This window comes from Pseudophryne corroboree, chromosome 2 (genome assembly GCF_028390025.1).
Source record: "Pseudophryne corroboree isolate aPseCor3 chromosome 2, aPseCor3.hap2, whole genome shotgun sequence".
Lineage (NCBI taxonomy): Eukaryota > Metazoa > Chordata > Amphibia > Anura > Myobatrachidae > Pseudophryne > Pseudophryne corroboree.
Window position 1 is genome coordinate 1039686033 of NC_086445.1, and position 14895 is coordinate 1039700927.

At 44.2% G+C, this 14895-nt stretch overlaps 1 protein-coding gene across 1 annotated transcript; it reads right to left on the minus strand.

Annotated features, from left to right (window-relative positions):
- Positions 1-13427: 13427 nt before the first annotated feature.
- On the minus strand, positions 13428-14381 carry LOC135030453 (52 kDa repressor of the inhibitor of the protein kinase-like). The gene has a single exon (XM_063953936.1). The coding sequence runs from the start codon at positions 14379-14381 to the stop codon at positions 13428-13430; it is 954 nt and encodes a 317-aa protein (XP_063810006.1).
- Positions 14382-14895: the final 514 nt, after the last annotated feature.

Below are 14895 nucleotides of genomic sequence, written 5' to 3' on the forward strand. Positions count from 1 at the left end.
TGTGCAATATTTGTTTAGGATGAGCCAGCAACTGAGAAGCCAGCAAAGGAATCTAAAACTGACAATTCCTGACCTACCAAACAGTAATTGTCATGACATTGAACCTGGGGATTATGTGATGATTCGAAATGTTTTACGCTCAGGTTGCCTCATAGACAGGTGGGAAGGACCGTATCAAGTTTTGTTGACCAGCACGACAGCACTAAAGGTTGCCGAGAGAGAAACTTGGGTCCACTCGTCCCACTGCAAGAAGGTTACTGACCCAGAGAAAACTCATGACAAAGAGAAAGGTGAAGAGAACCTCGTATCACTAGAGAATCTGTTCCGGGAAAGCTGAGAGGCAGGACTGTTGGGTGGCACCTGAGCGCGGAGAACAACAAAATCAAGGACGGTTGTCGTACCATTTTTCTTTTTTCACCCCCACTGCATTTTTCTTTTTGTTTCTCTTCCTATTTTTGCTCCTTAACGAAATGGACCCACACCAAGAGACTGTGTTTTGGCTTTTTCTTGTGACTCTGTTTTTGATCAGGACAATCTGTTTTCGTGAGGGCCCCCGAGACGTCGAGCAAGGATCTGGAATGGGTTCTGATGGAGAGTACGGATTCGTAGGACCCCAGGAGCAGCATATCACTCTAGTAAAGGCTGGTATCAGTAAGAGATCTGGTAGTCACGGAGCTCGGAGGCAATGTGAAGGGTTATTGTCTGATGAATATTATATATGTGTAACACGAATATTATATATTACCGATAGTTTAGCATGAGATTAATATATTTATTGATAGTAAAAAAAAAAAATGTTTGGTTCATTTACAATTCAATGCCTGATGTTCATATAGATATATCTTGTTAGGAGAAATTTCACAATAAATATACAGGTTGAGTATCCCTTATCCAAAATGCTTGGTACCAGATGTATTTTGGATATCAGATTTTTCCGTATTTTGGAATAATTGCATACCATAATGAGATATCATGGTGATGGGACCTAAATCTAAGCACATAATGTATTTACGTTACATATACACCTTATATACACAGCGTGAAAGTAATTTTAGCCAATATTTTTTATAACTTTGTGCATTAAACAAAGTGTGTCTACATTTACACAATTCATTTATGTTTCATATACACCTTATACACACAGCCTGAAGGTCATTTAACACAATATTTTTAATAACTTTGTGTATTAAACAAAGTTTGTGTACATTGAGTCATCAAAAACAAAGGTTTCACTATCTCACTCTCATTCAAAAATGTCCGTATTTCGGAATATTCCGTATTTCGGAATATTTGGATATTGGATACTCAACCTGTAATAGGTGTAAAAAAAATATATGTGTAGTAGAATATATATATATATATATATATATATATATATATATGATGAAATATACATATATATATATATATATATATATATATGTATATAGATGGATTTGGAGGGGATAAATATCTGTACTTTATTTGTTAAAGTATATGTGTATGGGTGCATGTGTTTGACATTTCAGCCTGTGGTAACTTAGCACAAAAGAGACAGAGAGGGAGAGGCTATATGGATTCAGTAATTGTGGTCGGTGATCATTCTGTCAGCCACTAACAGCTCTGACAGAAAGCTCTAGAATGCCACGAGCGCCCCACGAGCACTACAGCGCCACTGACCGGGGGGTACAGCTCGAGGCTTAGGCGGGAAGAAGGGGGGCACGAGCCGTAGCTTAGAGGAGTATAAATAAAGCTCCCCACCAGCGCTAGGCAGACTGCGGTTCCCCCTGCGAGAGTGCACACCTGGATCTCCTGTGCAGCTGACAGAGCTGTATATTGTCACAGCGGCCAGCGGAGTCCAGGTGATGTGACCGGAGCAGGGCAGATGGAGAGGCGCTGACGGGCGGCAGCGTGAGTGCTATTTATGTACTCACCGTTGTGCCGGAGCTGCAGTGGACACCCGCGGATCCGGGAGCCGTGAGGTCTGGCTCCAATGAGCGGAAGAGGTCCGGCTGTTATGATTCCTGTACTCCAGACCGGAGAAGATCTTATAGCAGGGATCTGAGTACAGGAACAATATGCTGGTAGTGGGAGCTGGAGGGCCTAGTAACCCCTGGCGCCCTAACTCCGTTGTCTCGCCCGTGTTATCAGAAATCCCCTGCGAGACTATGGTTGCTTGAGCCCATGGCAGCCGCGTTCGAAGGGCGGATTATGTCTGCCCAACCCCGATGCCCCCGCAGGTCTTAATGGGAGACAAGGGGAAGTCCGAGACAGGGTGATAACAAGGGGCCCTCTGACTAAGCAACCAAGCCAGGGGTTACAAGCTAACTTAACTAAATCAAAAGGTATGTGCAGACTAGCCGCCAGGGAAAAGGACAACCGAAGATCCACTGATCCGACACTCCTATCCGGCACCGCTGGACACCAGAGTGGATCTTGTGGAAGCGGAATCCTCCGCAAAGCTCCAGAACACAATATAAACAAAATAATAAACTGTAGCGGACAAGCCGCAACACACGGCTGCGCCGCGACTCACGAACACCACCAGATGTTAAAGGTGCTCGGTCAGACTCCAGGAACAGATGGTAACTTCCGAGTACAGGATCTCTGAGGACAGGAACAACCGAATAGACCGGGACTGGGAACTCTCTGCAGCAGACTCAGGCAAACAGGAAGCTATCACCGGCGTCTGTGGGAAGTCCAAAGGGAGCCTATAACTGTGGGCTCCCCAATCAGGAGCCAGACTGGGTAATTAATGTAATGCCGTGCAGCTTGCATGCTGCACGGCCAGCACATAATGATCCTGATAGAAGACCCAGCAACGGGGAACGCGGCCCGAACGTGGCGTCCCCGTTGCTAAGGTCCGGGCGGCTGCGTGCGCCCAGCGTCAGCGTTGCCAGGGAGCCGGCGGCTGCACGCGCCCGGCGTCCCTGGGTGCTAGGCGCCGGGCCGCACCGCTGATCGGACCCCGGCGCCTAACAGTACCCCCCCCTTGAGGAGGGGTCAAGGAACCCCTAAAGCCAGGTTTCCGAGGAAATTCTCGAAAAAATGCCCTCTTGAGCCTCGGGGCATGGAGATCTTTATCCAGGACCCAAGACCTTTCTTCTGGACCATAACCTTTCCAATGCACCAAAAAATAAAGCCGACCCCGGGACAACTTGGAATCGAGAACCTTCTCCACCAAGAACTCCTGCTGCCCCTGTACATTAACTGGTGATCTCCCCTGAGACCCTCCACGAGGAAATCTGCTGGACGAAACATATGGTTTAAGCAATGAGCAATGGAAGGTATTTCCGATCCGTAAAGTTTTTGGTAAACAGAACCGGAAAGCAACTGGATTGACTTTTTTGATAATGAGAAATGGTCCAATAAATCTAGGACCCAATCTGGCAGAGGTTTGTCGAAGTTTAATGTTGCGAGTCGACAACCACACCCTGTCTCCTACTTTAAAAGTGCACGGCCGCCGGAGCCTGTCAGAAATTTTTTTTTCCCGGAAAGCTGCTTTTCTGAGGGCCAGGTGCACTTTTTTCCAAATAAGTTTAAGATGAGAGGTCAGGGCCAGAGAGGAGACAGAGGAATGTTGAAAAAATGAATTAGCTCTGGGGTGAAAACCAAAAACTGCAAAAAATGGAGACACATTGGTGGAGGAATGACAGGCATTATTATAAGCAAACTCCGCCAATGGAAGAAACTCAGACCAGTCATTTTGGAGTTTGGCCGAGTACAAACGCAAATATTGTTTAAGAGATTGGTTAACTCGCTCAGTCTGTCCATTGGATTGTGGATGATAGCCGGAGGTTAATGATAATTTCATCTTTAATGAAGCACAAAAAGACTTCCAAAATTGTGCAATGAATTGTGGACCCCTGTCAGAAACAATATCAGTGGGTAACCCATGGAGTCTGAAAACATGACGGAGGAACAAGACTGCCAATCCCTGGGCAGATGGCAATCGGGGAAGAGCAATAAAATGGGCCATCTTGCTAAAACGGTCTACTACCACCCATATGACTCGGCATCCGGCTGACAGAGGGAGATCCACCACAAAATCCATGGAGATATGCGACCATGGCCTAAGAGGAACATTCAAGGGCATAAGTTGACCAATAGGCAAAGAACGGGGAACTTTATGCTGTGCACAGACCTGACACGAAAAAACAAACTCTTTAATGTCTTTGGAAAGACCAGGCCACCATACTGAGCGGGATACTAATTCCAAAGTCTTAGCGATTCCCAGATGCCCGGCAACTTTGCTATCATGAAACTCCGCCAAAACAGTTGCTCTCAAAAACTCAGGGACAAAAAGACGACCAGCAGGAGTATTTCCCGGGGCTTGATGTTGAAGCAGCTTCAATTGAGAAAATACACCCTGTGTGAGACCTGCCTGAATGACTGAAGGCGGAAGTATGGGAGTAACAGGACTGTTGTCTTGCATCGGAAGAAAACTGCGTGACAGGGCATCTGCCTTGGTATTTTTGGAACCTGGTCTGAAGGTGATAGTGAATTTGAAACGCGTAAAAAATAAAGCCCAACGAGCCTGTCGGGCATTCAGCCGTTTAGCCGATTCAATGTATTGAAGATTTTTGTGATCAGTCAAAACTGAAATGGTATGGGTCGCTCCTTCAAGCCAATGTCTCCACTCCTCGAAAGCCCATTTAATAGCCAGCAATTCCCGGTTACCAACATCGTAGTTGGATTCTGCAGATGAGAATTTCCTGGACATAAAGGCACAAGGATGTAGCTCACAAGAATCAGGATCCTTCTGAGAAAGGATAGCCCCTACTCCGACCTCCGAGGCATCAACCTCAACAATGAAAGGTAATTCTGGGTTGGGATGTCTAAGGACAGGGGCTGAGACAAAAGCTTGTTTTAAGGCCTGAAAAGATAACTCAGCTTCACATGACCAATTGGTAGGATCAGCTCCCTTCTTAGTAAGGGCCACAATGGGAGCAACTAAGTCAGAGAAAGAGTGAATAAATCTTCTATAGTAGTTCGCAAACCCTAAAAAGCGCTGAATTGCTTTTAAGTTGGTGGGTTGCGCCCAACTAAGGATGGCTTGGAGCTTTTTTGGTTCCATTCGGAATCCCCGAGGGGAAATAATGTACCCTAAAAAGGATACCTCCGTGACATGAAATTCACACTTCTCCAGCTTGGCATATAAGTGATTTTCACGTAATTTCTTTAGCACCTGACGCACCTGGGTAACATGTTGTTCTACAGAGTCAGAATATATCAAAATATCGTCTAAATAGACCACAACGAATCTTCCCAGAAACTCACGGAGCACATCATTAATGAGATCCTGGAAAACTGCCGGAGCGTCAGATAGGCCGAATGGCATGACCAGATACTCATAGTGGCCTGACTGAGTACTGAATGCCGTTTTCCACTCATCCCCTGACCTGATTCTGATGAGGTTATATGCTCCTCTCAGGTCAATCTTAGAAAAAATAACAGCCGAACGTAGCTGATCAAAGAGGACAGAGATCAGCGGCAGAGGGTAAGTATTCTTTACTGAGATTTTATTCAAAGCTCTAAAGTCAATGCAGGGTCTGAGTGAACCATCCTTCTTCTCTACGAAGAAGAAACCTGCACTTAAAGGGGATTTAGATGGCCTGATAAATCCTTTCTCAAGGCTTTCTTTCACATACTCATTCATGGCTACAGTTTCAGGACCCGACAATGCATATAACCTTCCTTTCGGTAACGTGGCACCAGGAATTAACTCAATGGTACAATCATAAGGCCTATGGGGAGGCAAAATATCCGCATTTCCCTTGGAGAACACATCAACAAAATCCTGGTATTCCCCAGGAATATGTGCGGAACTGGCGGCAGCTACTCGTATAGGAAGTGTAATACATTCTTTATCACAGATGGTACCCCATTGTAGGATCTCCCCAGACTGCCAATCTATGATGGGATTATGAAAGGCCAGCCAAGGGTGACCCAGAACCACAGGAACTGCTGGACAATGGGTAAGGAAAAACTCAATCTTTTCAGAATGCAGAGCTCCCACCGAGAGCAAAACAGGAGGTGTACATAGAGAAATAACCCCATTGGATAAGGAACTCCCATCTAAACCATGCATGGTGACACACCTACCCAAGGTTAGCTGAGGAATACCTAAGGCCTTGGCCCATGCTAAATCCATAAAGTTTCCTGCAGCTCCACTGTCCACAAAAGCAGAGACTGAGGAACAGAGGCTGCCATAGGAAACTTTAGCAGGAACCAACAGTGAATTATTTGAGGAGATGAGCTGTAGACCAAAGTGAACCCCCTCACAACTCACTTGGTCAGGAAGTTTCCCGACTTGTTTGGACAACTACGGGCAAAATGTCCCTTACCCCCGCAGTATAAACACAGACCAGAATCTTGCCTCCTGGTTCTTTCTTCCGGAGACAATTTGGAGAAACCAAGCTGCATAGGCTCCTCCATGTCTACCGGGATGGAAGGAACACATGGAGAAGACCCGACAGATGCCCCTTTTTCAGCCCTCCGCTCTCTGAGCCGACGATCTATTTTAATAGAGAGCTCCATGAGGTTATCGAGAGTCTCAGGAGCGGGATACTGGAGGAGACTGTCTTTTATAGCTTCAGATAAGCCGAGGCGAAACTGACTGCGCAGGGCTGGGTCATTCCAGCCACAGTCGTTCGACCAACGGCGAAACTCCGTACAATAATTCTCTGCGGGATTCCTACCCTGTCTAAGAGCACGCAAGTGACTTTCTGCGGATGCCTCTCTATCAGGGTCGTCATACAATAGCCCTAAAGATTTTAAAAAGGCGTCTACAGACGATAAGGCCGGATCGTCTGTCTTTAAACCAAAAGCCCAGGTCTGAGGATCCCCTTGAAGCAGAGAAATTATAATCCCAACCCGCTGAGCCTCCGTACCTGAGGAGACTGGCCTTAAACGAAAATATAGTTTGCAAGATTCTTTAAAATTAAAGAACTGTTTTCTATCCCCAGAAAAACGGTCAGGCAGGTGCATTTTTGGTTCAGGGATGACCCTCGGGGAAGTCCGTAACAGATCTTCCTGTGACCTCACCCGGAGGGACAGATCCTGAACCATCTGAGTAAGTTCTTGAATCTGACTAACTAGAAGCTGGCCAGGATTTGGCCCAACACCGGCGGGATTCATAAGGCCGACAAATTCTCCCAACTAAAAAGTGAAAAAATTTTACTGCAAGTTAAATCTTTTCTTTTGTCTGGCCGGTGATAATGTTATGATTCCTGTACTCCAGACCGGAGAAGATCTTATAGCAGGGATCTGAGTACAGGAACAATATGCTGGTAGTGGGAGCTGGAGGGCCTAGTAACCCCTGGCGCCCTAACTCCGTTGTCTCGCCCGTGTTATCAGAAATCCCCTGCGAGACTATGGTTGCTTGAGCCCATGGCAGCCGCGTTCGAAGGGCGGATTATGTCTGCCCAACCCCGATGCCCCCGCAGGTCTTAATGGGAGACAAGGGGAAGTCCGAGACAGGGTGATAACAAGGGGCCCTCTGACTAAGCAACCAAGCCAGGGGTTACAAGCTAACTTAACTAAATCAAAAGGTATGTGCGGACTAGCCGCCAGGGAAAAGGACAACCGAAGATCCACTGATCCGACACTCCTATCCGGCACCGCTGGACACCAGAGTGGATCTTGTGGAAGCGGAATCCTCCGCAAAGCTCCAGAACACAATATAAACAAAATAATAAACTGTAGCGGACAAGCCGCAACACACGGCTGCGCCGCGACTCACGAACACCACCAGATGTTAAAGGTGCTCGGTCAGACTCCAGGAACAGATGGTAACTTCCGAGTACAGGATCTCTGAGGACAGGAACAACCGAATAGACCGGGACTGGGAACTCTCTGCAGCAGACTCAGGCAAACAGGAAGCTATCACCGGCGTCTGTGGGAAGTCCAAAGGGAGCCTACGTGGCAACGGGGAACGCGGGCCGAACGTGGCGTCACCGTTGCTAAGGTCCGGGCGGCTGCGTGCGCCCGGCGTCAGCGTTGCCAGGGAGCCGGCGGCTGCACGCGCCCGGCGTCCCTGGTTGCTAGGCGCCGGGCCGCACCGCTGATCGGACCCCGGCGCCTAACACCGGCGCTGGTCCCATCGGAGGAGTGCTGAGGCTGGCTACAGCGGCGCCAGCAGGACCCAGGCGGCAAGTGTAGCGGTATCCCCGAGGCGGACAAGGGAAGAGGAGGACTGACTCTAGTGGGAGTGACGGCCCATAGCAACCAGAGAAGCCACTCTGGTTGCTAAGACAGCGAAGTGAAGTGTCGGTGTAATGAATAGAGGGATCTCCGCCCACCTTACGCTGTGTCATAGAAAAGGAGGAGGAGGAGGGGGAGCTCTCAGCACCGCATCAGTGCAACTAAAGCGTGAGTGAACAACCCCATCATCTTACACCTTTTGCACACCTAACCTAGGCACAAGAATACCAGCGCTAGGCATCCTTAGCACCATTTTAAACAGATAACTATAAGCATAATCTACCCAGAATGAACAATATCTAACATTACTACACGTTGGGGAAGTAAAGAAAGAGACATATTATTGCTAACGGTGTGTAAAGTAATCAAGTAGCCTCCTGCAGTTGGTCAATTATAACTAAAAGCACAGGGATGTCAGGTGGACACAAGTCCATATCCACATAAACTATATTGCAGTGGATAGTAAGTGAATAACCAACACTATTATAGCCTGGCATTTGGGCTCAAGCATTAACTTATAGCATTTTAATCTAAAGGTGTAATATATATATATTATTGAGGTCATCACACAGGACTGTCAGCTGGTCCGAGGAGGAGAGTTAGGGAGGCGTTAATGCCGCATCCCGGAATTAAAGTGTTAGTGCATTTAATCAGGCTGCATACACAGAAAGGACAATAATGACTGGAAATACTTCAGCAGGCAGTTGTTAAAGGAACACAGCAACCCGGGATATGAAACTCTAAAATTTCTAAGGAGTTCAGTATAGAATTATTCAGCTATAGTCTCTCTTTTATTGCTTGGATAGTAATGGAAAGCTGATGTCTGTTACAACTAAAGAAAATACACCTTTATCCAATAGTCAAAAGAGAAACATAGTTGGCAATATATTGCAACATTTTTAACAGGATTTGCTACAGTAACATTCAGCATTGAGATCATCACTTCACTCACCGACTAAGAAAGGAGAGGAGAATGTTATTTTGCTAAGGACTTGGTGTTAAATATTTATTATAAAGTACTGCTTCATTTTATGAGTTTTATTGGCCATTGTAATGCACTACTATTTTAGGAGTACCCGGGTCACTCTCATACTAGCCTTAAGGTAATTTTTGTGTATGCATGCAGACAACTTGTATAGGTTCCTGAAAGGGAAGTAGTTGTATGGAATAAAAATAAAACATATAATTTAACTTACCAGGTTTATAATAAATGTATACATTCACCCTTTCATTATTTTTGGGATAAATAAATACATGTGTTTATACTTACCATATACTAATGTGAATTTTGAAATTCCATCTGGAGACCCTGGAAGTGGAAACAGAAGACAAAGGTATAATATTATACTGAGAGGAATGTACACATATATACAGTTATGATATAGATAGATTTGCATTTAGAGTACATATAAAGGACACAAAGAAAAGGTGGGGCTTACCCAGGCAAGCCTAGATAATCGGCTTGGGTGGAGGCACAAATACCAAGTAATCATCCCTTATACCCCTTTTCCACTAGCTCAAAAAACACGGGTAAATGCACGGGGGCGCGCATTTACCCGTGTTTTTGGCAAGTGGAAAAGGGTAAACCCGGATCAAGTGACCCGTGAATCCTACCCGGCTATTTACCTGGGTAGGACACGGGAATGATCCGGGTAGGGTGTAGTGTAAACGGGAGCCGTGTCGATGCGACACGGCTCCCGTTTACACTGTATGGATGGGCGGCGCTGGGAGATCATGTGATCTCCCTGCGCCGCCCCTGCCGTGTAGCTAGAAGCGTCACCAACCCGGCATATGCCGGGTTGTGACTGCTAATGGGAAAGGGACCGAGCACGGGTCGCAGCAGGGGGCAGCTCCCGTGTCAGGCTCCCGGCTGCGACCCGTGCTCGTAGGTGTAAAAGGGGTATTAGTGAGAAGCCCAATAATTAGAGTATTAGGGGAGGGGTTACATATGTAAACATTGCGAGAACATAGTCGAAGATGGGTGCATCCAGAGATGTCAGTCAAACAGTAATATTGACATTGGCAGGCATCCTTTGAGTGATTACCACTCATTAGTGGGTACGGTCTTAAACCAGACAGAATGGTTGGTGTGCTCACAGGTACTTCAAGGACAGAGTAAGTCGGGATTAGTGCCATACCCTTTAACGATAGATGAGGTACTCGAATTATGGGGGGGGAGGGAAACCGGTGGACAAGAAATTCAATATATCTATGCCCCCTAACTTGAAGCTCCACCAGTACCATGTAGATAGGTCACTGTTGTGCTTTAATGTGTCCAATTTCCGTAAACCAGGAAATTGGGAAGTGACATAGAATAATCAGACTGACCTTTTCACACAGAGCTGATAGAATACCTATCGACTCCGAACTTGTACACAGGATAGCCACCAGTGGGAAGTACTTTCGTTATAGGTATACACGTGGGATCAAAACCATGTAGGCTGGGAGAGTGTCGCAGGGGTATTGTGCCCACATCATCCAGCCTGATACTTGTACTGAGCAAATGAAAGAACTAGGGATCGGTTTCTTTATAAGAAAGATATGTGATATGGTTCTGTTGCATTTTGTCCCGTATGTTCTTCCAGATGATGCCTACTTCATATGTGGGAGGAAAGCGTACAAGTGGCTTACTCCGAGCTCTGAAGGGTTGTGTTATATTGGGAGAGTACTACCAGAGGTTATGACCATAGCACACGACAAAATGAAAGACATTCACCACAATGCTTAGACTCCTTATACTCATACCCATTATGAACACATCGTCAAGAGACACCTCATAGATAGGACAGAGCACGCAGCCTGAGATTTGATCCATGAATCCACCGGGATTCAGTTCCTTCTCGCATTAGATATCACCCATACTGCCAGAGGAACTATAAATTATAAGTACATCCATGCGCTGGCGAACTTGATAGATAATATCACTGAGATGTATAATTAAACCTTCAGGTATATGGGTAGGGAGCTACAAGCCTACAAGAAGGAGCCATCCAGCACAGGGTGGTCCTTATTTATGTGACGGGTGGGTATTGTGTTTCTCTGGCAACTCAATATGGGGTGAAGTGCTGTACGTATATTACGAATAGCACTGAAGATCCAACGGAGATCATCGATCAAAAGATGGATGAGATCTTGCAGTTAAAGTGGGAGTTCAGAAGGAAACACAACCTTACCTTGACGGCTGTGGGTAATGAACTGGCCGGCTGGGCCTCATGGTTGAACCCACTCAAAAGGTTCTCTGGGTTAGGAGAATGGGCTCAAAATGTAATTGCGAGTGTAGGAAAGTTTCTCCTTTGTATCCTGGGTGTCGTCATAATTATTGGTCTGATATTCAGATGTGTTTGAATTTTGATGCGCCGCAAACACAGCACAAATTTGATGAGTCTAAGGAGTGAGGGCGTTATTACAGCAGCAGATTTGATTTATGACCCATCCGTAGAAACAGTGTTATGATAAGTATTGCAAGTTAATTTCATGGCCTGTTTCTTTCACCATTTTTCTGTTTCCCCCTCTACCCAGAAACATCCAACTGGAAAATACGTCAACCATACCCAAATTTATGTGAATGTATTTTTATGTGTCTTACCCTCATCTCTGCAAACTTCAGTTAATGGCACACATAGTCAATAAATATTTTCTACATATAGTTGCACACACATACTTTTCCCCACCATGTATCAGATAAATTGTTCGTATAAGAAGCCTGAAAGGTGAGGGCTAATCTCCCTTGCCCGAAAAGTGCTCGGTAGTGTTTGTTTGCCCATGTACAGACCCTTAATACGGGATGAGAAGGATTTAATGTATACTTTGCAATACCTCGAAGCTTACTTAGAACATGTACGGCACGATGATACATGCCCCTCTGATGATACATGCCCCATTGACATTAATTCATACATACATACATACATGCTTTTTCCTATCCCACTGGGCTATTAATTTCCCACCTATAACTCTGCCCCGGTCATCCGAACTTTGTGTATAATGTATATGTAATATTTTCAGTTTTATTAGCTATATGTGGCAGTTATTGACTACCAAAGGGTGGACTGTCGAAGTCGAAAATATTATAGTCACACGCATCACGTACAAACACCACAAAGGTGGCCTCCGTACGAGTGCTTGTTCTGCCGTGCGTGCGCATGCCCGTACGCTGCGTATATTGGCTCATGAGGTCCTGCGTATTAGCGCGTGGTATGAGTAAATACGGTAGCATACGAATTTGCATGGAAAAGCCACAAAGATATCTGATATTTAATCCACATAGTGCATAATTTACACATAGCCTACATGCACCACACCAGTGAGTTACATTTGCTTCAAATGTATAACAACAGAGGGATTCAACTTTACAGGATATGAGGGGACAGAATTAGGTTAGGAGGTGGCGTTTGGTATCCAGCTGTACAGTATTTCAAGGGCAATATTCCGATGGCAGTTTGAAAAATGTAGCACGCTCCCAGTGCAGTTTCTAGACAATCTGGCTCCCAGTGCGAACTTTGTAAATGCGCCCCCCCCCCACAAATCCCAAATGCGCCCCCCAAAAAATTCCAGAAAGCGCCCCCCCCCAGTAAATTTCATATATACTGTTTTGATAAATGGTGTAAATAGGGTTTAAAATTTTGTAATGTAATATAAGACTTTAAATCAGAAAAAAAAGTCAAGAGGCATTACTTGTAATAAGTGCACACAATAACTTTATGTAAAGAAGCAGGATAAACATTGTTCAGCTGTTATAAAGTTCACTTTATACAATATAGAGAGTGCATTAATATAAATTAGTTTAGTTACAAGAAAAGAGTGAAGAGGCTTCACTTGCAATAAGTGCACAAGAATAACTTTATACAGAGAATCAATATAAACAATTTAAAAGTCCAATAGAGTAAATTGATTAAAATAAAACTTATGATTACAAAAAAAAGTAAATAGCCTTCACTGTCACAGATTGCACAAAATGATAAAAGTATATCAAGGTTTATCTTTATTTACATCATGGTATTTTTTTTGTAATATATAGCAGCTTACAATAGAAAATAAAAAAAAAGTGCTGTAAAAAGAAAATAAATAAAACTTTAAGACCCTTCCCTTGCATTAAGTGCACAATAACGGTTTACCACAAATGCAAAGCCTTTTTAAAAAATGTTTAAGGTTCACGTTATACTCTATAGCTCACATTTTAAAGAATCGAAATATAATAGTGCTCAAAAGGTCATTCCTTTAAAGAAAAGGAATGTAATGATTTCCTACACAAATGAAACTTTCCTAGACTTCGCAGCAGCAAAAGATTGTACTGCCGCAGTATAATCTATGCTTTCGACCATTTCGTTCTCAATTGACAGTATAGCAAGTGATGATAACCTCTCCTCAGACATTGTGGATCGTAAATAGGTCTTTATCAATTTTAGCTTACTAAAGCTTCTTTCACCACTAGCAACTGTAATTGGAATGGTAAGCATGATTCTTAGTGTGACCCACACATTTGGAAATAATCCTACTGTATCAGTTTGGGAAATGTGCTGCAGGACTTCTAAGGGTGTGACAGAGTCTTTGACAATAGTAGGCTGAATATATTTTAGTTCTTCAGACAACTGAAAACCATCATTATCAGATTCAGTATTATTGTTCAGGATATGCTCCAAGTCATTGCACAATTTAAGCAGCTCTTCTTTTTCAGGTAACATTTTGATGTTGTAGAGAAAGTTCCATGTTTTGTTGTGCTTAGACAATTGTCTAAAACGCCTTTCAAGTGATGTAGTCATGTTGTCAATTAGTGGGTAAAATACTGTTGCCCTGAAACAATCTTCATCTTCTTGAGGAGTCTCATCATGGCCCTCATACTCAAACATTCTTTTCTTGGTTCTCTGCCTTTTATGCATCTTTACTCTTAGCTCAATCCCTAAAACTGAAGCTATTTCTTTAGCAGTAACCATAGCGGATACGTAGCCAGAACTTCGGTAATCTTTCACAAATCTATTGCAGACCTGTAGTAGGTTGTTGCAAAGTGGCAGATCAATAGACCCAGATTGCATAGATTTGCTGACAATGTTCACTTGGAAGAGAAGATCATACCATATAATAAGAGTAAGAATAAAACTAAAGTCTTCCAAAATTAAAGAAAGTGATTTTGCCTCCGACGATAATGATGGATCATCTATATTTTCTTCCATGTCCAAGAGTGCCTCATGTATCTCAACCATCTGATAACGGACTGCTTTCAAGCTTTCTATTCTGCATTCCCATCGTGTTTCACAGACTTTTTTCAAAGACATATTTTTTACGTGTTCTTTGAGAATGCTCCATCGTTTTGTAGAAGATGCAAACAATGTAAACAATCTCTGAAGAACACCAAAAAGAAAAACGGATTTTACAGATGATTTTTGAAGTATCACCAATCACCAAATTCAAACTGTGACAACCGCATGGATTAAAAAATGCTCGGGGATATTTCTCGAGAACTCTCTTTTGTACACCTTTGTTTATTTCAATCATGTTGGCTCCATTATCATACCCCTGGCCATGGCAATTGTCCATATCAAGACCACATTCTGACATTTCGCTGTAAAGAAGTTCCACAAGTCCTTTTCCAGAAGTGTCATTTGCTGGACGATAAGTTAAAAAGTGTTCTTTAACAGAGATGTCTTCTCGTGCAATATCCACAAACCGTATGGTCAGTGACAACTGTTCTGTACGGCTAACATCTGGAGTGCAATC